At 42.8% G+C, this 26,962-nt stretch overlaps 1 protein-coding gene across 2 annotated transcripts; it reads left to right on the top strand.

The window, feature by feature from the left end:
- Positions 1–9,941: 9,941 nt before the first annotated feature.
- MFAP5 (microfibril associated protein 5) lies at positions 9,942–26,962 on the top strand. 2 transcript variants are annotated; one of them, XM_063693796.1, is made up of 10 exons: positions 9,942–10,085; positions 10,349–10,486; positions 11,008–11,067; positions 12,241–12,276; positions 17,421–17,453; positions 18,439–18,483; positions 21,216–21,245; positions 22,318–22,405; positions 23,333–23,406; positions 24,703–26,962. In XM_063693796.1, the coding sequence occupies exons 3-10, from the start codon at positions 11,010–11,012 to the stop codon at positions 24,813–24,815; spliced, it is 477 nt and encodes a 158-aa protein (XP_063549866.1). In that variant the 5' UTR covers positions 9,942–10,085; positions 10,349–10,486; positions 11,008–11,009; the 3' UTR covers positions 24,816–26,962. The 2 variants fall into 2 exon arrangements, with proteins under 2 accessions (XP_063549866.1, XP_030857025.1); XM_031001165.3 differs by lacking the exon at positions 9,942–10,085 and having other exon boundaries at positions 10,290–10,486.

Genomic DNA, 26,962 nt, shown 5'->3' with positions numbered 1-26,962 from the left:
GGCAGGCAGATCACCTGAGGTCAGGAGTTCAAGACTAGCCTGGCTAACATGGTGAAACCCTGTCTCTACTAAAAATACAAAAATCAGCTGGGCATGGTGGCGGGCACCTGTAATTCCAGCTACTCAGGAGGCTGAAGCATGAAAATCTCTTGAACCCGGGAGGTGGAGGTTGCAGTGAATCAAGATGGCACCACTTGACTCTAAGACTGGGTAATTTATAGACAAAAGAGGTTTAATTGGCTTATGATTCCACAGGCTATACAGGAAGCATAGCGGCATCTGCTTTTGGTGAGACCTCAGGAAGCTTTTACTCATGATGGAAGGCAAAGCAAGGGCAGGCCATTCACATGGTGAAAGCAGGAGCACGGGGAGGCGGGGAGGTAGCACTCTTCCAAACAACCAGATCTCATGAGAACTGATATGGGTTGGCTGTGTCCCCACCCAAATCTCACCTTCAATTGCATCTTCCAGAATTCTCATGTGTCATGGGAGGGACTCAGGGGGAGGTAATTGTATCATGGGGGGGGTCATTTTTCCCATGCTATTCTCATGGTAGTGATTAAGTCTCATGAGATCTGATGGGTTTATCGGGGGTTTCCACTTTTGCTTCTTCCTCATTCTCTCTTGCTGCTGCCATGTAAGAAGTGCCTTTCTCCTCCCGATTCTAAGGCCTCCCCAGCCATGTGAAACTGTAAGTTTAATTAAACCTCTTTTTCTTCCCAATCTTGGATATGTCTTTATCAGCAGCATGAAAATGGACTAATACAGTAAACTGGTACCAACAGAGTAGGGTATTGCTGAAAAGACGCCCGAAAATGTGGAAGCAACTTTGGAACTGGGTAACAGGCAGAGATTAGAACAGTTTGAAGGGTTCAGAAGAAGATAGAAAAATGTGGGAAAGTTTGGAACTTCCTAGAGACTTGTTGAATGACTTTGCCCAAAATGCTGACAGCAATATGGACAATAAAAATCCAGGCTGTGTGGTCTCAGATGGAGATGAGGAACTTGCTGGGAACTGGAGCAAAGGTAACTCTTGTTATGTTTTAGCAAAGAGACTGGTGGCATTTTGCCCCTGCCCTAGAGATTTGTGGAAACTTAAACTTGAGAGAGATAATTTAGGGTATTTAGTGGAAGAAATTTCTAAACAGCAAAGCATTCAAGAGGTGACTTGGATGCTATTAAAGGCATTCAGGCTTTGTTTTGTTTTGTTTTGTTTTGAGATGGAGTCTCACTCTGTCACCCAGGCTGGAGTGCAATGGCGCAATCTCAGCTCACTGCAACCTCTGCCTCCCGGGTTCAAGCAATTCTCCGTCTCAGCCTCCCGAGTAGCTGGGATTACAGGCACCCACCACCACACCTGGCTAATTTTTGTATTTTTTTAGTAGAGATGGAGTTTCACCATCTTGGCCAGGCTGGTCTTGAACTCCTGACCTCGTGATCCACCCACCTGGGCCTCCCAAAGTGCTGAGATTACAGGTGTGAGCCACCAGGCCTGGCCAGAATTCAGTTTTATAAGGAAAGCAGAGCAGAAAAGTTTGGAAAATTTGCAACCTGACTGTGCAATAGAAAAGAAAAACCCAGCTGGGTGCAGTGACTCACACCTGTAATCCCAGCACGCTGGAAGACTGAGGCGGGCAGATCACCTGAGGTTGGGAGTTCAAGAACAGCGTCACCAACATGGAGAAACCCTGTCTCTACTAAAAAATACAAAATTATCTGAGGTGGTGGCACATGACTGTAATCCCAGCTACTCAGGAGGCTGAGGCAGGAGAATTGCTTGAACCTGGGAGGCAGAATTTACGGTGAGCTGAGATCGTGTCATTGCACTCCAGCCTGGGCAACAAGAGCGAAATTCCATATAAAAAAAAAAAGAAGAAAGAAAAGAAAAAACTGTTTTCTGGGGAGAAATTCAAGCCAGCTGCAGAAACTTGCATAAGTAACAAGGAGCCTATAAGCCCCAAGACCATGGGGAAAATGTCTCCGGGCCATGTCAGAGAACTTCATGGCAGCCCCTCCCATCACAGACCCAGAGACCCAGGAGGAAATTGTGGTTTCATGAGCTGGGTCCAGAGTCTCTGTGCTGTGTACAGCCTAGGGACTTGGTGACCTGTGTCTCAGCCACTCCAGCCGTGGCTGAAAGGGGCCAACATACAGCTTGGGCTGTGGCTTCAGAGGGTGGAAGCCCCAAGCCTTGGCAGCTTCCATGTGATATCGGGCCTGCAGTTGGACAGAAGTCAAGAATTGAGGTTTGGGAACCTCTGTCTAGATTTCAGAAGATGTATGGAAATGCCTGGATGCCCAAGCAAAAGTTTGCTGCAGGGGTGGGGTCCTCATGCAGAACCTCTGCTAGGGCAGTGCAGAAGGGAAATGTGTGGTTGGAGCCCCCACACAAAGTCCTTCCTGAGGCACTGCCTAGTGGAGCTGTGAGAAGAGCGCCATGGCCCTCCAGACCCCAGAATGGTAGATCCGCCAGCAGCTTGCACCTTGTGCCTGGAAAAGCTGCAGACACTCAATGCCAGCCTGTGAAAGCAGCTGGGAGGGAGACTGTACTCTGCAAAGCCACAGGGGCAGAGCTGCCCAAGACCATGGGAACCCACCTCTTGTATCACTGTGGCCTGGATGTGAGACCTGGAGTCAAAGAGATGATTTTGGAGCTTTAAAATTTGACTGCTCCACTGGATTTTGGACTTGCATGGGCCCTGTAACCCCTTTGTCTTGGCCAATTTCTCCCACCTGAAACAGCTGTATTTACCCAATACCTGTACCCCATTGTATCTAGGAAGTAACTAGCTTGCTTTTGATTTTACAGGCTGATAGGTGGAAAGGACTTGCCTTGTCTTGGATGAGACTTTGGACTATGGACTTTGGGGTTAATGCTGATATGAGTTAAGACTTTGGGGGACTCTTGGGAAGGCATGATTGGTTCTGAAATGTGAGGACATGAGATTTGGAGAGATCAGGGACAGAATGAGATGGTTTGGCTGTGTCCTCACCTAAATCTCAACTTCAGTGAATTCCCACATGTTGTGGGAGGGACCCGGGGGGAGGTAACTGAATCATGGGGGTCTTGATTCCTTCTTTTTTTTTTTTTTTTTTTTTGAGACGGAGTCTTGCTCTGTCGCCCAGGCTGGAGTGCAGTGGCGTGATCTCAGCTCACTGCAAGCTCCACCTCCCGGGTTCGTGCCATTCTCCTGCCTCAGCCTCCCAAGTAGCTGGGACTACAGGCACCCGCCACCATGCCTGGCTAATTTTTTGTATTTTTGGTAGAGACGAGGTTTCACTGTGTTAGCCAGGATGGTCTCAATCTCCTGACCTCGTGATCCGCCCGCCTCGGCCTCCCAAAGTGCTGGGATTACAGGAGTGAGCCACCGCACCCAGCCGATTCCTTCTTACTCTCCATGTCTCTTCCTTCTGTCCTGTCCCTTCTCCCTTATCTCTTCTTTATTTTTTCTTTTCATTTCCTTCTTTTCTCTCTGCTTTCCTATGAATGTATTATTTTCCAAAGGAGGTATATAATTTTGTAGCATAATCATACTGTACTTGCTTTTTAGCTACCATAGCCTAACACATGATAAATTCTCCATAAGTATTAGCTATTATTACTAATTTACATTAATATTTAATATATGAGGTAATTTATAGTATTTCATCTTAATATAACTGTGTTGATACTATAGTGTATAATTATTATATACTGTTATGGTTTGGATATGGTTTGGCCCCTCCAAATCTCATGTTGAAACTTGACCCCCAATGTTAGAGGTAGGCCTAGTGGGAGGTGCTTGGATCATGGGGTGAGATCCCTCATAAATGGCTTGGTGTTCTCCCCATAGTAATTAGTGAGTTCTCACTCTATTAGTTCTTGTGAGAGCTGGTTGTTAAAAAGAGCCTGGCTCCTCCCTCCCCTCTCTCTTGCTTCCTTCCTCTCTTGCCATGTGATTTGTGCACACACCAGCTCCTCTTCCCCTTCATCCATGAGTGGACGAATCCTGTGTCCCTCACCAGAAACAGATGCTGGCACCATGCTTCTTGCACAGCCTGCAGAATCATGAGCCAAATAAACCTCTTTTCTTTATAACTTACCCAGCCTTGGGTATTCCTTTACAGCAACACAAACGGACTAAGACATATACTATATATAGTTACAAATATATATATATATTAAATTTATATAATAGATAAAAATAATCCTGTATTGTAGTTATACAACATATTAGTTATCTATCTAGCCCAAAATTTAACAGCTTAAAACAAAAACATTTATTTTCCCAACGTTTCTGTTGATTAGTAATCCAAACATGACTTAGCTGGGTACCTTTGGCTCAGGGTATCTCACAAGGCTGTCATCAAGGTGTTAGCTGATGCTGTCATCATCTCAGGGCCCAACTGAGAAAAGATCCACTTCCAAGTTCATGCACGTGGCTTTTGGCAGGCCTTGGGTTGCTGGCTTTTGGCTACAGACATCAGTGCCTTGCCACTTGGGCATCTCAATAAAGCAGCTCACAGCATGGCAGCTGGCTTTGTTCAGAGCAAAGAAGAAAGCAGGAGAGCAAGAGGGAGCACCAAAAATAGAAGCCAGAGTCTTCCTGTTACATAATCTGGGAAGTCACACCCCATCATCTCTGCTATGTTCTATTTGCTAGTAGTACCTAAGATCACACTCAAAGCGGGAGGATCACACAGGGGATGAAGAACGGGAGGTGGGAGGCCAGACACAGTGGCTCATGCCCGTAATCCCAGCACTTTGGGAGGCTGACGCAGGCAGATCACTTGAGCTCAGGAGTTCAAGACCAGCCTGGCCAACATGGTGAAACACCGTCTCTACTAAAAATACGAAAACTAGCATGGTGGGGTGGCTGGCACTTGTAATCCCAGCTACTTGGGAGGCTGAGGCATGAGAATTGCTTGAACCCGGGAGGTGGAGGTTGGGAGTGAGCCAAGATCGCACCACTGCACTCCAGCCTGGGCAATAGAAGGAGACTCCATCTCAAAAAACAAAACAAAACAAAACAGGAGACGGGGATCATTGGGACTGTCTTACAGGCTGCCTAGCATTAATACATATAATTTATGAAACTATATTATATAGATGTGCTTAAATTACTAATTATATGAGTTATTAATAACTATATACATTGAACTTTCCTGTTTTAAACCATATTCGCAAATTCCAGAGTTTCTCTCTCTCTCTTTTTTTTATTTTGGCAGGTAGAATGAGAAGATGGATGAATGAATGAATTTTTAGAACTTGTCCTGTTTTGTTTGTCTATAGCCAGTTTTATCAGAGTTATTTATATCTTTTTAGTTGTGGGTTCAGGAACTTGAGCAGAATCTTAAACCTGGATCAAACATTTTATGTCTGTGTGGTCAAGAAAGTATGACTGTAACAGTGTAAGACCGACTACCAGTGCCATCAGAAAATTTACACAAAGCAAAATGATGAGACAGAAGCACTAATTATTGTAGATATAAATTATATATGTTTTACATGAAATAACTTTTACAGTCTTACTGCTAAAATTCCTTTAAGACTAGCTGTTGCCCAATTTTTCTGCTTTGGGGGAGCCTATTCCTTTTTGCTCTATTGCCCCCATATCACTTCAATACATTGATTGCTTGTTCCACTTGCTGAACTCCACGTATACTCTCAAACTGCTTACTTCCCTAAAACGTTATCCTCTACCCCCTTGCATTTGACTAAGTCTTTGAATGTTAATATTTCAAAAATAGGAAGTTACTATTTCAAGTCTTCATCTCAATTCAATCCAGTTGACCAAATTTAGATAATTTTTTTTTTTGAGACAGGGTCTCACTGTGTTGCCCAGGAGGGAGTGTAGTGACACAGTCATAGCTCACTGCAGCCTAGACCTTCTGGGTTCAAGTAATCCTCCTGCCTTAGCCTCCTAAGTAGCTGGGACCACAGGCGTATGCCACCATGCCCAATTAAAAACAATTTTTTGGCTCATGCCTGTAATCCCAACACTTCAGGAGGCAGAGGTTGGTGGATCACCTGAGGGCAGGAGTTTGAGACCAGCCTGGCCAACATGGTGAAACCCTGTCTCTACTAAAAAATACAAAAATTAGCTGAGTGTGGTGGCAGGTGCCTGTAATCTCAGCTATTTGGGAGGCTGAGGCAGGAGAATCGCTTGAACTCGGGAGGCAGAGGTTGCAGTGAGCTGAGATTGTGCCATTGCACTCTGGCCTGGGTGACAGTGAAACTCTGTCTCAAAAAAAATAAAAATAAAAGGCCGGGCGCAGTGGCTCACACCTGTAATCCCAGCACTTTGGGAGGTGGAGGCGGGCAGATCACGATGTCATGAGATCAAGACCATCCTGGCTAACACGATGAAACCCCGTCTCTACTAAAAATACAAAAATTATCCAGGCATGGTGGTGGGCACCTGTAGTCCCAGCTACTCGGGAGGCTGAGGCAGAAGAATAGCGTCAGCCTGGGAGGCAGAGCTTGCAATGAGCTGAGATCGCGCCACTGCACTCCGGCCTGGGCGACAGAGTGAGACTCTGTTTCAAAAAAAAAACAATTTTTTTTTTTTTTTTTTTTTTTTTTTTTTTTGTAGAGACAAGGCCTTGCCATGTTGCCCAGGCTGCAAATTTTGAGTTTTAATGTGCTAACCATTATGTCACCTAAAGAGGAGTAAGACAGCCTCTTCCATCAAGAAACACTCAGCCTAGGCTAGGGGCAGTGGCTCACGCTTACAATTTCAGCACTTTGAGAGGCCGAGGCAGGGGGATGACTTGAGCCCAGGAGTTCGATACCAGCCCGGGCAACATAGTGAGACCCCATTTCTATAAAAAATAAAAAACTAAGAAAAAGAAACCCTCAGCCTAATAAGGATTAAAGATATGTAAAAGAGTTTAATAAAGTGGGTTATATAATTATACAAATAAACAAAGAGTTGGTTTAACAGAGGGAATGATGAACTCTTCAGAGGCAGAGGAGACCAGGAAAGGTTTCTGGCAGGAGGCGACATTTAGGCTGGATTTTGATGGACAAACAAGTGTTCCCTAGCTTCAGTTTTCTAACGACATATGTCTTTTGGCATCTAAGTCCATCTTTTGTGTTTGGCTGTTACTAGTTCATTGCTTCATTCCTCTACACACACCACTCCCTCTCCCTGCCCTCCCTGCCTCATATAACCTTCCCCCTTTCTTTTCCTTCCTTTTATGGGAAACTTTTTTTGTGTGTGTTTAGCTCCTGGGTTTAATTTAGTTGGATGGGACTGTAGTAATAACGTTTCTGTACATTTGCCCAGAGGCCTTCAGCTAATGGGTGTATTCTTTACAGGCCAATAAACAGATGAATAAAACCAGCTTGACATCTAACATCTCTGTCTCTCTCCTCTTTCTTTGCCCTTTGCCCATCTTTCACAGACATTTTATAAAAATGAAAATTTTTCTGGGTAACTCAAACATAGATTGCCTTCATTAAGTCACTTCTACACGTGCCAGTCAGTCTCATGAGGGGCTTTCTTTTTGCTGGATAATGTGTTGTCTACCCTCAGGAGATCCAGCCTATATGGGATGGAAGTATGGATTGCTGCTCAGTGAGTCAAAAAGAACCCCAGAAAATTATGGACTTGTAACTCTGGATGGCATTTGCTCGTTTCTGACCATTGGTGCTGATTTCGACTTGATGTCATTAAATGATTAATTAATGTACAATGCAACAGAGGCTGACAAAATCACCCTGAGAAAAGCAAATCTGAGGATCTCTAAGCCTGGGGATCCAAACCTGGGCTCTGAAAACAAATGGGGAACTGTAGTAGAATAAAGGGCCCGCCATAGTTGCCCTGAAAAAATTAACCAACCTTGGCCAGGTGTGGTGTCTCACACCTATAATCCCAGTACTTTGGGAGGCTGAGGGGAGCAAATCACTTGAGGTCAGGAGTTCGAGACCAGCCAGGTCAACATGGCGAAACCCCCTCTCTACTAAAAATACAAAAATTAGCCAGGCCTGGTGGCGGGTGCCTGTAATCCAAGTTACTAGGGCAGGAAAATCACTTGAACCCAGAAGACGAAGGTTTCAGTGAGCCAAGTTCACGCCACTACACTCCAGCTTGGGCAACAGAGCGAGACTCCATCTCACAAAAAAAAAAAAAGAAAGAAACTAACCAATCTTGAAACAAACTGCATTCTCAAAAGTCTTTAAAACCCAACAATATATGGTTGTCCTGCTCTTCTGCCAGTTCCTGTCTCACTACCTCTCCTTTCCTTCCAGGATGCTACTCCCTGCCTGTTCTCTTCTTCAGCCGTGCTCTGAACATTCTGTTCCTATTTTCACTGCCCCAACTCCACACTACCTCCTACAACCCCAGGAGAATGCCCCCTCCCACTGCCTGGGGAGGCTCTCCTAAACTATAGCCTCTAGCCAGGCCAGCACATTGAGGTCATTGCTCTCCCTGCCAAATGACTGGCCTGAGTTCAGTGTCTCCATCTGTCTGAGCTTCATGGAAAACTTGATTGTTGCTCTAGGCTCTCTATTCTATGTCCTGCCTTAGCTATGTCCTGCTTTGCATCTGCTTTTTTGTTTCTTCTTCCAACACCCTTTTCTTTCCCTCACTCTCCTCAGACTAGAATCACATCTGTTTTCTAGTCTCAGCCCCCTCACTGGAGAGCAGATGGAAGAAGAGCAAGTTCTGGGGCAGGAAGATCAGGAAGAGCTGGGCGTAGCACTCAGCTTGTTCTGCGGACTGACCAGATTCCATGTATCTTAGAAATGTAGCACTTACAGCTCCCTCCGAGGTCCCAGAGGTGCTTACAAAGTGCGATTTGCTTATTTCTGTGTCCACTGCTCTTTCTTCCTCTCAACTAGACTCCTTCCTTCATTCTTTCCTTCCTTCCATCATACCCCCTTTTATTTTCTTCTAGTCTGTAATTTATTAATACTATCTTCTCTCTGTCTACCTGTACTCTTCTCTAATTTATTTCATCAGGGAGATATATAATGTAGACTAAAGGGGAGCCAACAGGTAACCTGAAACTTACATATTTCTATGGCATACAAGGTCCACCATTCCTCAGACTTGAGTTTCTGTAATTCAAGTTTGCTCTTGAATCCAAAGTGGGAATGTTTTAGTGGTTGAACCACTAGAGTCTCTGTGAATAAGAAGAAATACAAAGCCTTTAAAATTCCTGAATCAAGGCTGAGCAACATAGCAAAATCCTGTCTCTACAAAAAAATACATCTAAATTCGCCTGGCATAGTGGCATGCACCTGTAGTCCCAGCGACTTAAGAGGCTGAGGCAGGAGGATCACTTGAGCCCAGGTCAAGCCTGCAGTGAACTGTGATCATGCCACTGTACTCCAGCCTGGGTGACAGAGCAAGACCCTATCTTAAAAAAAAGAAAAATTCCTGGATCAGAGAAAGTGTTATCTACACATTATATGATCTAAGGAAAAATATTGGTAGAAAATGAGGCAAGCATAATAACCTTGCCTTTCAATTTTCTTTGGGCATCTGATTGCATTTTATCCTTAAGAGCCCAGAAACCCAGATTCTTAGTTAAGCTCAAACAAAGCCAAAAGACAAAGTAAGGCTGGCACCCCTTTCACAGAGCTTCTCTACATTTGAAAATGATTTGGAGAGTTCTGAAAAGTTCCTCAACTTTTTATAACCCTAAGGTAGCCAGCCTTCCTCTTGGACAAAACTCATAAGGTATCTGTGTTTGCTTGGTTGTGAGAATACATAGGATATTCCAAGGGGAAAAAAAACAAGATGAGTCTAAATGTGTAGGTCAAGAAAGAGGCAGAGATGAAAAAGAAATACAGGAATAAAAAGAAATTTGTTAGTGCTGAAGAGACGAATATCGAAAAAGAAAGTGAGAAAGAGGGATGAAGGAATGATTCAAATATGGAATATAAGGAGGCTGAGGCAGGATAATTGCTTGAACTCAGGAGGCGGAGTTTGCAGTGAGCCAAGATCACATCATTGCACTCCAGCCTGGGTGACAGGAGCAAAACTCTGTCTTAAAAAAAAAAAAAAAACAAAGAAGAAGATAGCCAGAGAGAGAGAAACAGCATCTATAATGTGCATTAAAACACACCAAGGAGGAGACGGAACTTTTTGGTAAGAAGGAACCCAACGAACAAAGGGGAGCTGGGACCAGATCGTGAGAGGAGGGAAAATAGGCTAATGGAAGAAAGGCAATACATGAGCTGGGGCCAACACTTCCAGGGAGCAGCAAGAGCTCTCACCAGTGTAGTCATAACATTTGGAATGAGGGTGTGAGCAACTGCAAATTCCCATCTCCCTTCTCATTCCAGCCTCATTGTAACACACATTCTACGCCTAGCCTGGCTTTCTTGCTCTCCCTCATCTCATTGTTTCAGCGGAGGCCAAATCTGAAGTCCTTTCCAGGGAGTGGCTCTGTTCATCTTATTCGCCAGCCAAAGTAGGAACAGCATAAGAGGAGAGAGACACATTCAGCAGCCAAAGGACTCGGTGGAAAGAGCAGAACACCATAGACAGTGAGTTATTTGATTACCTAAAACCCTAAAGAGACAGAGGGAATGTGTGTATGTCTGTGTGTGTGTGAAAGGGCTGGAGGGGGCAATGGGGGAATGTCACTGAACTTAGTCTTGAGCAGACCTCCCAAATAACCGTGGAATTCTGATGAAGGAAACGCCAAGATGAGCAGATGATATGAAAAAGACACGCATATGAGAAAGGAAGATTCCACATCAGGGGTGAAAGAGGCCAAAGGGTAGGGCCAAGTACAGACCATGTAGAATGTAAAATTTCCTCTGACTTGGTAGCAGAGAATAATAAAAGCAAGAATAATGGTAAGTGACCAAGGAATAGATTTGAGGGAGAAATGAATGTTGGGTGAAAGGTAAGAAAAGAGAGAAAGGGTTTGAGTCATAAGGGAAAATGGAGAAAGTTCTGGGAAGACAAAGAGACAGGGACCTCAGAGGCATCTTTCCCTGGCACTGAAAGGCTGATGTGCCTCTGAGCATCACATTGTCTGCTATGCCCACCACCCCTATAGATATGTCGCTCTTGGGACCCAAGGTGCTGCTGTTTCTTGCTGCATTCATCATCACCTCTGGTGAGTCCTTTATTCTTTGCTCCCTAAACCCTCAGCTCCTCAGCTATACACGTGTGTGGCAGGAGATGGGATGGAATGAGGTTGAAGAGGAATAGCAGTAGAGATGCTTGGCATTGAGCTCTGGAATTCCTATTAGAAGAAAAGAACAGATTTTGTGTTAAGGAAAAAAGTTCAGGAATGTGACTAGACTTCAGACTAGGGGAAAGGCCTCCCAAGAATTTTGAAACTAAGGTGCAACTAAGATACACACAAATGCATATTAACCACCCAAAGAGGGTCACATATGAGTAAACAAATTGCAAAGCAAAAAAGAAGCTGATATACAAATGCATACACAAACATAGAGGAGGGACTACCTAGAAAGAAACTGGACCTGGGCTGGGCATGGTGGGCTCACACCTATACTCTTAGCACTTTGGGAGACTGAGTGGAGAGGATCACTGAGACCAACCTGGGCAACATAGTGAGACGAGTTAACCTCATCTCCATTAAAAAAAAAAAAAGAAAAAAAGAAAAAAAGAAACTGGACCAAATATAAATCTTGAAGAAGAACAGTGGGAATACATACACTATTACCATCATGCATGCAGGTATACTCACATGCATGCAAAAAATATATGCCATACTGACACACAAGAGAAAAGTGATCTTCACAGATTTCCCAGAATCTGGCTAGAAGACTGGCCACAGAAAGTGAACTTTAGGCTGTAAAGATGTCCTACTCTATTTTTTTCCCTCCTTCTTCCAATACAGATTGAGAAAAATAATTCTTCTGTCTTGTTCACTAGCGTAGCTAGCGGGGAAGCCGTGGGGCTAGAAGGGCAGGAAACACTAGAAGGGCTGCCAGGCCTCTCAGTGGAGCTGGACTTCATTCCTGGCCAGGAATGAGGGTAAGAGGGCAGCAGGGCTTTGTTCTCAGGAACTTGTCTTTTTTTTCTTTTTACCAAACAAATGCACAGCAGTGAAGGAACTTGTCTTTCTGAAGTCTTTCTATTCCTATTGGTTTTGTTCATAGCACTAATGGTCTCAGTAATTTTATATTGAGCTATATAGGAATAAGTCACAAAGATAAAGTATAACCATTTCTCCATGATTTTCTGATTTGTCTCATAAAAGGGTTATGAGGTGTAGAGCTGCAGTCACTCACATCTCTTTTCTCTTCCTTTGCTATAGACTGGATACCCCTGGGGGTCAATAGTCAACAAGGAGGTAGGTGAACCCTTGGATAGCGGCTCTGTTGGGGTTCTTATCAGGAAAATTTAGATGAACAGAGTTAAAAAATCCTTCCTGCTTATCTATCGCTGCCAAAAAAAAAAAAGAAAGAATATTTCCTACAACAGAGAGATGCATTGCCAAAGTGTGAGAAATAGGATCAACTTCACCAGTTTCCACAATCCTATTATCCCATTCATAAAAGCTTCTTGTGTGTGTGTTTTTAAACTACTGAAACACCTTCCCAAGACATCCTCTATGCCCATTTCTGTTTTCATTTTTCTTTACACATCTCCTATCTTACTCAGAAAATGCTTACTAGTCCTTACAAAAAGCATTCCTTAATTCATGTAACAGTGGAAAAATGAAAGACAGGATAAGAAGTCATCTTATACCCATAATCCCAGCACTTTGGGAGGCTGAGGCAGGAGGATCGCTTGAGCCCAGGAGTTTGAGACCAAACTGGGCAACATAGGAAGACCTCATCTCTAGAAAAAAAAAAAAAAAAATTAGCCTGGCGTGGTGGCGCATGCCTGTGGTCCTAGCTACTCAGGAGGTTGAGGCATGAGAATTGCTTGAACCCAGGAGGCTGAGGTTGCAGTGAGCCATGATCATGCCATTGCACTCCAGCCTGGGCAACAGAGTGGAACTGACTAAAAAAAAAAAAAAAAAAATTAGAAAAAAAGAAGTCATGTCAATCCTAGGCGAAATTGTGGCACAACCGGGCAAAACCCAAAAGGTATTTTTTGGTTTTTCCGCTTTTTAGGTAATTTTTGCTCACACCATTCTCTATAACAAAAATCCCAAAAGTTGTGACCCCTAGAGGACCACTTCCTTCGACTTCATGAAGAAAACTCCACTCTGCCTCAAGGCATTCAACATAATTATAATTTATCTCTTTATTTCTCCCATCCCAGGAGAGTTAGAGGACAGAGCGCTCCAGTAGGCAACCTATTAACGGGATCATGAAATCAATTTAGTGGGTCACAACTGGTATTAATTTTTAAAATGAATTAAGATAGACCAAAACAAATATACCAGGATGTATTGCATGTGTTTTGCAAGAGTAAAGTATTATTTCATACAACTTTAATAAAACTTCTCTTAGTTTTCCATATGTATATACCAGGGTACAGTATAATATATTCTTCTTGCAGTGGGTCCTGGTACAGAAGATAAAAATACAAAAATTTTTTTCTGTTGTTGGTAAAAATACCCGAATCCCCGAGTTTCTGAATCTAAATCTGAATCTAGGAAAAAAGGGCAGGAATGTGACTAGACTTCAGACTAGGGGAAAGGCCTCCTGAGATTTTAGTACCAGCAAAACTGAAAATCGGAATTCATTTTTCTGGGCTGATTAGGAACCAGTCCTGTGTTAAGACTTTAGATGCTTTTCTCGCAGACATATCATAAGGTATGATGAATTGTCTTGCCTGGTGTGGTGGCTCATGCCTGTAATACCAAGCACTTTGGGAGGTTGAGGTGGGAGGATCGCTTGAGGCCATGAGTTTGAGATCAGCCTGGGCAACATAGTGAGACCCTTTTTTTTTGAGACAGAGTTTCGCTCTTGTTACCCAGGCTGTAGTACAATTGCGCGATCTCGGCTCACTGCAACCTCCGTCTCCCAGGTACAAGTGATTCTCCTGTCTCAGCCTCCTAAGTAGCTTGGATTATGGCATGCGCCACCACAACTGGCTAATTTTTTGTATTTAGTAGAGACAGGGTTTCACTGTGTTAGTCAGGCTGGTCGCAAACTCCTAAACTCAGGTGATCTGCAGGCCTCGGCCTCCCAAAGTGCTGGGATTACAGGTGTGAGCCACTGCTTCCAGCCTGAGACCCTATCTCTTAAAAAAAAAAAAAAGCCAGGTGTGTTGGTTTGCTGGTTGTCCTAGCTACTGAGAAGGCTGAGGTGAAAGGATCACTTGAGCCCAGGAGTTCGAGGTTGCAAAGGAGCTATGACGGCACCACCGTACTGCAGCCTGGGCAACAGAGTGAGACTCTCTCAAAAAAAGAAAAGGAAAAGAAAATATGTTAATTTTTTTTTTCAGAGAGAACTTCATGAATACTAGATAAAGCATTTATATGGTGATAGCTCTTGGAACAGTTGGTTAAACTGAGGTATATGCAGAAAAGCAGTACTCTGCCCTGAAATCCCAGAGACAGCTAGGATACATTCTCAAGCCCTCTGTTCTCCCATTGCTTTGCTCCTGTTTCTCTGAGTGGCTGGACTGGAATGTAGCTAGGCCTCTGGAGAAAGGGAACCAGGAAGGATTGGGCTACACCCGGGAGAGGCTCCACTCCTCTCCTGCAGTCTCTGGAATGATTCAGGTTAGTGGTTTTTCAAATATCCTGTGGGATTGGAACAGACTTGGATTCCTTTTATTAAAGATTGTTCTTCCAATCAATGACATCCTACTTAAAAAAAAAGTGTTCTGAAAGAATAAAGCCCATAATGAGTGTGAAAGGTTAAGAGGCTTTTTTGTCAAGCCTGATGAATTTTTTTTTTGGCAGAGTCTCACTCTGTCCCAGGCTGGAGTGCAGTGGCAAGATCTCAGCTCACTGCAACCTCCGCCTCCTGAGTTCAATTCATTCTCCTGCCTCAGCCTCCTGAGTAATTGGGACTACAGGCATGCACCACCCATGCCCAGCTAATTTTTGTATTTTTGGTAGAGATGGGATTTCACCATGTTGGCCAGACTTGTCTCAAACTCCTGACCTCAAGTGATATGCATGCCTTGGCCTCCCAAAATGCTGGGATTACAGGCATGAACCATGAAGCCCAGCCAAACCTGATGAATTTCTATCTGGAATTTAGAAAAAAGGATGAGGTAAGCAAGAGAAATTCGTATGAAATGCTTTATTTGTATTTCACCTTTTTTATAATTATCCATAACTCTGATATGCTTTATAAAAATATTTGTCCCCATCAGATTTACATCTGACATTTATTAATAGAATCTGAAGTTAAAAAAAGAAGTCAGGCCGGGCATGGTGGCTTATGCCTGTAATCCCAGCACTTTGGGAGGCCAAGGTGGTTGGATCACCTGAGGTCAGGAGCTCAAGACCAGCCTGGCCAACATGGTGAAACCCTGTCTCTACTAAAAATACAAAAACTAGTCGGGCATGGTGGCACACGCCTGTAGTCCCAGCTACTCAGGAGGCTGAGACAGGAGAATCACTTGAACCTGGGAGGCGGAGGTTGCAGTGAGCCAAGATCATGCCACCACTGCACTCCAGCCTGGGTGATAGGGCAAGACTCCGTCTCAAAAAAAAAAAAAAAAAAAAAAAAAAAAAAAATCAAAGCAAACTATGTGAATTTGCTGACCCCTAGTGGGTAGAATGGATTATGAATACAAACTATTTACATTGAAGGGTAATTGCTGATGGAATGTTTGCTTAATATTTATTTTATTGTTATTACTATTATTTTATTCTTATTTTTTGAGATAGGGTTTCTCTCTTATCACCCAGGCTGGAGTGCAATGGCGCGATCTCAGCTCACTGCCACCTCTGCCTCCTGGGTTCAAGCGATTCTCCTGCCTCAGCCTCCAGAGTAGCTGGGATTACAGGCGTGCACCACCACGCCAGGCTAATTTTGTATTTACAAGAAACTGTAAATAATAGCACTTCCTAAAACCAATGGTCTCTACTTTAAAAAGCAAAATAACAAAACAGCATTAACATTTACTTTTATTTTTTAATTTACATATAAATTATATTGTATGTGTTTACAGGTATCCACCATGACATTTTGATAGATGTGTATAAAGTGAAATGGTTACTACAGTCAAGCAAATTCACATATCCATATCCTCATTAGTTTCCTTTTTTGTATGTGTATAATAAGAGCACCTGAAATTTGTTCTCTTAGCAAACATTTAAATATTTAGCAAACAGGCCAGGTGCAGTGGCTCACACCTGTAATCCTAGCACTCTGGGAGGCCTAGGCGGGCAGATCACCTGAGGTCAGGAGTTCAAGACCAGCCTGGCCAGTATGGTGAAACCCCATCTCTACTAAAAATACAAAAATTAGCTGGGTGTGGTGGCGGGCGCCTGTAATCCCAGCTACTCTGGAGGCTGAGGCAGAGAATTGCTTGAACCCGGGAGGCGGAGGTTGCAGTGAGCCGAGATCGTGCGCCGCTGTATTCCAGCCTGGGCGACAGAGCGAGACTCTTAAAAAAAAAAAAAAATCAATACTACCTTTTATGAACACTCATAAGCATATCAGCAAATTCATACCCAATTATATCAGAATTATGGGCCGGGCGCGGTGGCTCACGCCTGTAATCCCAGCACTTTGGGAGGCCGAGGGGGGCGGTTCACGAGGTCAGGAGATCGAGACCACGGTGAAACCCCGTCTCTACTAAAAATACAAAAAATTAGCTGGGCGCTGTGGCGGGCGCCTGTAGTCCCAGCTACTTGGGAGGCTGAGGCAGGAGAATGATGTGAACCCGGGAGGCGGAGCTTGCAGTGAGCCGAGATCGCGCCCCTGCATTCCAGCCTGGGCGACAGAGCGAGACTCCGTCTCAAAAAAAAAAAAAAAAAAAAAAAAAAGAATTATGAATGTCAAAATCACAATGCCTTTGGTATACCCGATTTCATTTTAAATAAGTATTGCAAAGAAGTCATCAATCGTTTGTCATTATTGTAAGCAGTCAAGGAAAAACATTTGTGGGATACTCAACTCCGCTGGGCACTATGCTTCGCAATTTAACTTACTGGAAGTGCAAGGGTGGCAGGGAGACAGAGAATCTCAGAAATTGACTCAAGCGACTCCAGAAACATTCACAGAAGATCCTAGTAAGCTACACTTTTTTTGTTTGTTTGTTTATTTGCTGTTTTATTGGGGATAGATTAAGGGTCATGTCTATATAAAGAAAAATAAAGACTTCAGAAGGGTTGGTGGGTGCTCTGAGCTCATGCAGAGTTCTGTTGTCACCTTAGATGCCAGCATCTCTGTACGCATGCCCAGTCTTATTCTCTCTTCCATTTCTTTCTGCGATAGTCCCTCATCTGCCCAAGTCCACATGCTTTCACTTCAGCCTTTCTTGCCTCCTTTGAGATCATCGTCCCTTTATCCTGCTTTCTTTAGCTACTTTTCCTGACTGCATTTTTTCATTCCTTGTTATGTGTCTTTGCAGATCTGGTGAATGATCCCGCTACAGATGAAACAGGTAAGTTTTACCGCAGTTTAAAAAAAAAAATGGCATGGTTCTTGTTAATATTCACAATATTTATTCCAGCTCTTGAATTCATTCTGTGCTTTTATATTTGCTTTTGTTTTTTGTTATTGTTGTTTGTTTTTGAGAGGGAGTCTCACTCTGTTGCCCAGGCTGGAGTGCAGTGGCACAATTTTGGTTCATGGCAACCCCTACTTTCTGGGTTCAAGGGTTCAAGTGGTTCTCCTGCCTTGGCCTCCTGAGTAGCTGAGATTATAGGCACCCACCACCATGCCTGACTAATTTTTGTATTTTTAGTAGAGACAGGATTTCACCATGTTGGCCGAGCTGGTCTTGAACTCCTGGCCTCAGCATCCCAAAGTGCTGGGATTACAGGCATGAGCCACAGCGTCCAGCCTGCTTTTATCTTTGGATACTGAGGTCGTGAGAGTGTTGTTCAGTGACAGTGCTAATTTTTTTTTTTTTTTCTTTTTTGAGACAGAGTCTAGCTCTGTAGCCCAGGCTAGAGTGCAGCGGCACAACCTCAGCTCACAGCAACCTCTGCCTCCAGCATTCAAGTGATTCTCTCACAGCAACCTCTGCCTCCAGCATTCAAGTGATTCTCCTGCCTCAGCCGCCTGAGTAGCTGGGATTACAGGCGCCTGCCACCATGCTAATTTCCGTATTTCCGTATTTTTACTAGAGATGGGGTTTCACTATATTGGCCAGGCTGGTCTTGAACTCCTGACCTCAAGTGATCCACTTGCCTCAGCCTCCCAAAATTCTGAGATTACAGGTGCGAGCCACTGCGCCCCACCCAGGACTAATATTCTTTAAAAAAATTTATAATTATTTAATTAATTCTATTCCCTTATACATGAAACACAAAGCCAGACATAGTCTTCCACCTGCCACCGTATCTCCATTCTCCCTTTTCTTACTCTGCCTTGTGTTTGCAGTTTGAAGCCCTCCTCATATCTGCTGTTTTGTGCCTTTTCAGTTTTGGCTGTTTTGGCTGATATTGCACCTTCCACAGATGACTTGGGTGAGTTCAGATCTGGGACCCCCGGGTCATCAGGGCCATTCTAGGCTTTCCCCAGAGCCCATTCTGGATAGTGTGCAGCTGCTGAAGCATCCTAAAAAGACAGGATGACAGTTTATGGAGCACGTATTTCCAGTAGTTCAATTCAAATTAATGACATTGTTGAACACCTGACGAACAGGAACTGTGCTAATCTTTCTGTCAAAGTTTCAAGACTTGATGGGTAAAGGCAAGATAAAAGTATAAACACGTTTTGGAGGATAAAGGGTAGAAGAAGTAATGCTTCGACTGAATTTTTTTTTTTTTTTTTTTTTTTTGAGACGGATTCTTGCTCTTGTCATCCAGGCTGGAGTGCAATGGCGCGATCTCCGCTCACTGCGGCCTCCGCCTCCTGGGTTCAAGCGATTTTCCTTTCTCAGCCTCCCAAGTAGCTGGAATTATAGGCACCTACCACCATGCCTGGCTAAGTTTTTGTAGTTTTAGTAGAGATGGGGTTTCGCCACGTTGGCCTGGCAGGTCTTGAACTCTTGACCTCAGGTGATCCACCTGCCTCGGCCTCCCAAAGTGCTGGGATTATAGGTGGCTAGATTATTTTTTAACAAATCATTATTGAAAACTTGCTACTAGGTGCCAAGGATATAAAAGTGAACAAAACTGATTTTCTTCTACTAGACATCTTTTGTGTAATATACAAGATAGACAAATAAACAGATAACTTTATTCAGTTTCACAAAATTCGATAATCAGGATAAGCAAGAGAAGCTATGGAAGACACAGAAAGAGTTCTTGACTAGGTTCGGTACTGGGGGTGAGAAAAGGTTTTTTCTGGAGGGCACATTTGACTAAGCTGCTTCCTGAAAGACAAGTAGAAGTGAACTAAGTTAATAGAAGAGGGAAGAGCTTTTAGGTAAGGAAAACAATATAAATCAAAAGGTGTAGGGTGGACACGAAAACCAACCAGAGAGACATTTATGCAAGGTAAGATTATAATTAGATTTGTGCATTGGAAGGATCACACCCCACCTCCAAACCCCCTACTGTACTCCCAGGGCAGTGTGGAAAACTGATTTGACCGTGATTGATTGCCTGGAACCGGGAAAACCAGCAGGGCCACTGTTTCAGCGTTCCCAATAAAAGATGCTGCCCTGAATCAAGGTAGAGATAGGGAGAATTAAATGCGAGCTATAAGGGAGAGGGGACTGTTGAGTTGACATCCAGTTTTCTTTTTCTTTTTTCTTTTTTGACACAGAGTCTTGGTCTTGTTGCCCAGGCTGGAGTGCAATAGCGCAATCTTGGCTCACTGCAACCTCCGCCTCCCGGGTTCAAGCAATTCTCCTGCTTCAGCCTCCCAAGTAGCTGGGATTACAGGCGCCCACCACCAAGCCTGGCTAATTTTTTTGTATTTTTAGTGGAGGTGGGGTTTCAACATGCTGGCCAGACTGGTCTTGAGCTCCTGACCTCAGGTGATCCAACCACCCTGGCCTCCCAAAGTGCTGGGATTACAGGCATGAGCCACCACGCCCAGCCATGACATCCAGTTTTCTAGATGTGGCTATTGGGTGGATGGTGGTCTCATTCACTGAATAACAACTAGAATTAGTGAAGGGAAAGATAATTAAGTCTGTTGGAGATACATTGAATGTGAAAGATCTTTGAAATATTCAAGAACTCTTCCATAAAAAGGCAGTTGGATTTATAGGTCTGGAGTTTAGGAGAGAGATGAGGTTGGAAATACAGGTTTGGGAATTATCAGCATATACACCTGCCTAGAAACCATGGGATAGATGAGATCTCGTAACACAGGTCCTAGTATTCTATTTGCAACACTTCCAGTGACATTTTCCCTGGTAACTCCCCTGACTAGTCTATTCATCTAATTCCTTGACTTGTTCTTCATTCTGTGAATAAGGCCCATGTTAAATTTGCCCCTAGGTTAGGATGACCCTCATTATTATTTATTTATTTATTTATTTATTTATTTTGAGATGGAGTCTCCCTCTGTCACCTAGGCTGGAGTGCAATGGTACGATCTTGGCTCACTGCAGCCTCTGCCTCCCAGGTTCAAGTGATTCTCCTGCCTCAGCCTCCTGAGTAGCTGGGATTACAGGTGCACATCACTACACCCAACTAAGTTTTGTGTTTTTAGTAGAGAGGGGGTTTCACCATGTTGGCCAGGCTGGTCTCAAACTCCTGACCTCAAATAATCTACCTGCCTTGGCCTCCCAAAGTGCTGGGATTACAGGTGTGAGCCATTGTGCCCAGCTGACCCTCATTATTCTTTACCCAACAGCTTCTATCAAGAGAATTTATGATGATGTATCTAATCTACAGAAAATAAATTTTCTCTTATAAGGAAGAGCTTGTACAGGATAATAATCTTTTCTCTACTTAGCTCTAGGAAGAAGCTCCTCTGGGCATGTAATTCTTTGCCTTGTGTTCCTACTAAATTTGCTTCTTGTCAACAATACAGAGATACTCACAATACAATGAATTTCTCAACTCTTTAGAAAGGAAAGGAGAAAGGAAAAAAATCCCATCCTACCTCCTAATCTCTTCAATTTTGTGGAGCAAATCAGCTCAATAAGGGTTTTCTTTTAGAAGTTGCTAAGAGTTATTAATTCATTTGCTCCCTATTTATGGGCACTCCAAGCAGGTCCTAAGTGAGGCAGTGTGGCAGTTACAGAAGTAGTAACTTCTAGAATTGGTAACAATGGAATAAAATTTCTGCCTTTCAGCCTCCCTCAGTGAAAAAAATACCACTGCAGGTATGATTGTTGCTTGCATGCCTTCTTCTTAAGCCTTTTTTCTTCCTGTGGATTCCTTACCTCCTTGTTCTTTGGAGGGTACTTGGCACATCTTCTAGTTTACTTCCAATTATTTCTCAAAGAGTATTAGTGTTCTTCACTCCCTTACTCTTTTTTTAAAAGAATGAGCACCTGTCATAAAAGTCAAGGGGAAAGAATGGAATGAATGTTGCATGGTCCCCAAATAGCCCTCTCCCTAAAGTACCCTTGCACATTATGTGGTGGTTAGTGGATTGGGAAGTGAAATCAATTTAACTTCAAGGACTCCATATTACCACGGAGGCCATGGTTAAAATTGCATTTCCTAATGTACTGATAATTCTGATATATAGCTAGGGTTGAAAACTACTGGAACAGAGAAATAGCAACCTGCCTAAGAAATCTGATTTTTTCAGAATGGGATTATCAGCATTTCTATTTTATTTTACTATTTTGTTTTATTTTATTTTATTTTTCTGAGATGGAGTCTCACTCTGTCACCCAGGCTGGAGTGCAGTGGCGTGATCTTGGCTCACTGCAACCTCCGCCTCCCAGGTTGAAGCGATTCTCCCGCCTCAGCCTCCCGAGTAGCTGAGATTACAGGCACCTGCCACCACTCCTGGCTAATTTTTGTATTTTCAGTAGAGACGGGGTTTTACCTTGTTGGCCAGGCTGGTCTCGAACTCCTGGCTTCAGGTGATCTGCCCGCCTCGTCCCCACAAAGTGCTGGAATTACAAGCATGAGCCACCGTGCCCAGCCTATTTTATATTTCATAACGGATAATCCTAGAAAGACTTTATTCCTAGAAGTGCTCTCAGAGATTATTTTATCCACTTCTACTTCCAAGTAGGAAAGCGCCAAAACTTCATTTAGTCAATTCCCTGTTGCTGTGTTTTTGGTGGACGGAAAGGATGTAGCCCAATTTATAATGATTCTCTGTAGAGATTACTCTGTATTTTTTTCCTACTCTATCTATCCTTCTCAATTCCTTCAATCCTTCATTTATGCTGCTTCTATTTGGACCTCCTTATTTTTTGTATTGGGCTTCTTCAGAGTGCCGGGATGAGAAATTTACCTGCACAAGGCTCTACTCTGTGCATCGGCCGGTTAAACAATGCATTCATCAGTTATGCTTCACCAGGTAAGGGATCCCAGAATGCCCAAAAGGCATCTTCCATGGTAGTGTTTTTGTGTTGGTAACTATTTAATGAGCACCCACTATGGAATTGCAAACTTTGATGGGGCCAAAGTTTTTAGCACAACCCTCCTAGCTATTTCTGAACGTACCAACTAGAACCTGGAGTCTGGGCTGAGGTATACAAAGAACAGGCAGAGTAATAGAACTTAGAAGGGAAATGAAGGTGAGGGCTGGAGGAAGAAGGGTCATGAGGGAAATACTGGCATGCTCAATTTATTACCTGATAGAAGGAGACTGAAGAAAATGGCCCAGCTCTAAGGTAGAAAATAGTGGGGAGGAATATTAAGCCTGACTCTAGGTAGAGTGTGCAAAGTGTCACTAAGAAGGATAACTAAAACAATGGCCTTTGCAACAACTTGGATGGAGCTGGAGGTCATTATTCTAAATGAAGTAACTAAACAATGAAAAACCAAATATTGTATGTTCTCGCTTATAAGTGGGAGCTAAGCTATTAGGAGGCAAAAGCATAAGAATGATATAATGGACTTTGGGGACTCAGGGGAAAGAGTGGGAGAGGAATGAGGGATAAAGGCTACACATTGGGTACAGTGTACACTGCTTGGGTGACGGGTGCACCAAAATCTCAGAAATCACCACTAAAGAACTTATTCATGTAACCAAAAACCACCTGTACACCAAAAACTATTGAAATAAAATTTAAAAAACAGAAGAGTAATTAATACCATTCCCTCCCCTATTTTCCAGTGGGGGGGCAAAAGTCTGAAATACTTAAGAAAATACAGTTGGGGAAAAGCAGATAGGGAAAGTGGGGAATATGAGAGTTGAAGAGGCATCCCAGACCCAGGTTAGTTCTCCTCTCAAGGCTTTCTTCCATCTCCTTCCTTGCCTATGACACTGGGACGTCTGCAGTTTACGACGTATGTACATCGTCAACAAGGAGATCTGCTCTCGTCTTGTCTGTAAGGAACACGAAGCTATGAAAGGTAAGATGATGTCTGGATGTTTAATGGAGAGAAGCAGTTATGAGAAGGGTAGATAGGGACATGATATTACTATATCCAAAGTCTGGTATTGGAGGAGGGCTTCAGGCTACCCTCTTAGATTCCATCAGCTCCTGCTGGAAGTTATCTCAAATAAACAATCTACATAAAGCAGTATGCTTGATATACAAACATAACCCTAAGAAAAGTACCCCTAGATCCCTGTCCTACTAGATTGTAACCCCACAGTGTCTCCTACTTAGAGAGCTTTCTGACACTCTGGCTATTTTAAAGATCATTCACTGGGGTTCTAGGGAAAATTTCGAGTCAGCCATTACAGATAATAGACTCTGCTAGTCCGCAGCCATGTTCATAACTAAAAATAAAACATACACACGCACATGCACTAATTTGGAGACAGTAAGGTTTGGATAGGGCCTATAAATAAAAAATAGATGGGACATTTAGAAATCAGCTGTGTTATAAATAGTTCACCAATTCCAAGAACGATGTACATTTCTTACTGTGACATTTCAGGTAGAAGAAGGTAGAAAGATGTTATGGGGAATTACGAGGGCCCAAAATGTGTGGTTGTAGACCATACACGGTGGAAACAAAGATACTCTCACCTTCCCCATGGCCAGCCCCGAACGATGGCTGTGGTTGGTGAAAACACCACAGACAAAGCCATTTCTGACTCAGCAGCCCGCTTTGTGCTGAGTTCCTGAGTAAGAGCTGTAGTTAACTTCGCAGAAGGAAACTTGCTGTGTGCCCCCATTGGCTTTGTGCAAGCCACCTGCAAGGGAAGCACCTTGAGATTGAGGATGGGTATTTGGGACTCTAGGCACTTTCAAGTATCTCAAGGGACTTACTAAAGTTAGCTGTTTGCCCATAGTAAGCACGTAAATGTATACTGAATGATTGGATCTCATTTTTCTATTTAATAGATCCATGATTAGAAGAATTGGCAGCTGGATATATAAAGGAAACTAACATTTACTGCTCACCTGTGCTAGGTACTTTGCATACATGATTTCATTTTAATACTCAGAAATACACTGTTGAGGTAGGTATTTTAATTCTCATTTTACAGAAAGGGATAGTGAGGTTTATAAAATTTAAGAAACTTTCTAGGAAGTGGCAAATAACTAAAGTAAGTGGCAGAGCTGGTTAAAACCCAGATCTTTTTCTCTCCAACCTTTTCACTACACCACACTGAAAAGTCTTCTCTATCCCTTAAAACAAGAGCCTTTGTTGTCTTCTGCATTCTCTTCCCATGATGTTCTGCTTCTCTTCTAGATGAACTTTGCCGTCAGATGGCTGGTCTGCCCCCTAGGAGACTCCGTCGCTCCAATTACTTCCGACTTCCTCCCTGTGAAAATGTGGATTTGCAGAGACCCAATGGTCTGTGATCATTGAAAAAGAGGAAAGAAGAAAAAATATATGGGTGAGAGGAAGGAGGATCTCCTTCTTCTCCAACCATTGACAGCTAACCCTTAGACAGTATTTCTTAAACCAATCCTTTTGCAATGTCCAGCTTTTTACCCCTACTCTCCACTTTTTCACCCAAACTGATAACATTTATCTCATTTTCTAGCACTTAAAATACAAAGTCTATATTATTGCATAATTTTGCTGCTTCTCAATATCATAGACGCAGTGAATAGATGATGACTATATGGCTTATATACAAACATTCTATGTACAATTTCAAGGGAGACTAAACTTTAGGCTAATAATCTTTACTATTGAATCTGTCTGATATAGATGATATAGATCTTAGGGTTGAAGAAGCTATCTTTGTCTATTTGGGCTAACCATAGAATTTCATTTATTTTCCTCACAATATTTTCCTAGACCAACTCCCCATCATTCACATGTTCCTCTTTACTCTTACTTTAACTATTTTGCTGGCTTGCCCGAAAATTTGCCTGGCAAGTCTTCCTTATAAGACACATCATGGTAAGTTTTGTAGTCCTGTAAGATTCTGCAACACAGTCAAGAATTATACAATCCTACTAGCAATATATAAGGACCCAAAATGTCTTCTGCTAAGCTCAGAGGCTGGGGCTAAAGCATGAGGACTATGCCAGCTGTAGAACTTCGACTCATAATTCGCTATCCAATTTTTCATGCAGTTGTCCAGTCGGGAAGTAAGGTTGGAAAATAAGTCTCATTTACTGATTTGTCTGTGGATAGTACTGGGGTGAACCCACCACCACAAAGCAAATTAGACAACTTAATGTGAAATCATACCATTGGTTGATGTTTCCTTGAGTTGCTACTTCGTTCATCTTCACAACTTAACAAGTGCACGGTAGAATTATTGTGCAAGTGGCTTTTGGAATATCCTGACTGGGGCCTAAGAAGGGCATTCAGACTTGAATTTTAATAGGCAGACAAAGTTTTCCTAATAGTTAATACGAAAGAGTGAAAGAAACACAATATTCAGACAACCCACATTCTTATCCTGGTTCTAGCAGTAACCACGTAGCCTTGGATAAGCCATTTTCCTTCATTAGGTCCTGGTTTAATTTCCTCATCTTTAAAATGAGAAGGTTAAATTTATCTTAGTACTGCTGGGCGCAGTGGCTCATGCCTGTAATCCGAGCACTTTGGGAAGCTGAGGCAGGTGGATCACTTGAGGTCAGAAATTTGAGACGAGCCTGGCCAACATGGTGAAACCCCATCTCTACTAAAAATACAAAAATTAGCTGGGCGTGGTGGCACGTGCCTGTAATCCCAGCTACTCGGGAGGCTGAGGCAGGAGAATCAATTGAACCTGGGAGGCAGAGGTTGCAGTGAGCCAAGATGGCGCCATTGCACTCCAGCCTGGGTGACAAAAGCAAAAGTCCATCTTAAGAAATATATATATATATTATATATATTCTTAGTTCTAAGATTTCCTTTAATTCTATGACTCTCTGGATTTAAATGCATTATTCATATTTCTTGAAGCTTAGATACAGTCTAATTCACAGCAACCATATCTGCTTTATCCTAGGTGAGGGTAGCAGTCCACAATGGAATAGAAGAAAATCCCATTATAACAAATGACAAATTATATATCATGAATCCTTCTGTCTGACTAACTCAATAACTTTCTATAAAAGCCAATGGAATTCAAATAGGAGCTAGGAGACTATGACAGTGGAGTTTGTATTCCTTTTATATTGCTGAGAAAACTAGTTAAATGATCAGATTCTTGCTGTTAAGAAACAATTTAGCTTAATGGGATCTGTACAACTGATTTAAAAAAAATGCTACAAAAAGCCCCAAAGCATATAATCTCTACTCCTTACAGTCTCTAGAATTAAATGTACTCATTTAGACAGACATATTCAATGCATATTTTAACCACTTTAGAGAAACCTCATAGGCACAGAGTTTCCAAGATTAATTTTAAGAATATCTTCACGAACTTGACCCTCCTACTCCACATTGCAACATTTCCATCAGACAGCATTTCAATTCCAGTATTATGTATATTGCAAATTAAACATTTAAAAATTTTTTTTTCCAATTTATTTCTCAAAATAAAATGTCTTTTGTTCTGGTT

This window comes from Gorilla gorilla, chromosome 10, assembly GCF_029281585.2.
Source record: "Gorilla gorilla gorilla isolate KB3781 chromosome 10, NHGRI_mGorGor1-v2.1_pri, whole genome shotgun sequence".
Taxonomy (NCBI): Eukaryota; Metazoa; Chordata; class Mammalia; order Primates; family Hominidae; genus Gorilla; species Gorilla gorilla.
Note: the sequence above shows the minus strand (reverse complement) of the source record. Positions and strands in the feature narration are given on the sequence as shown.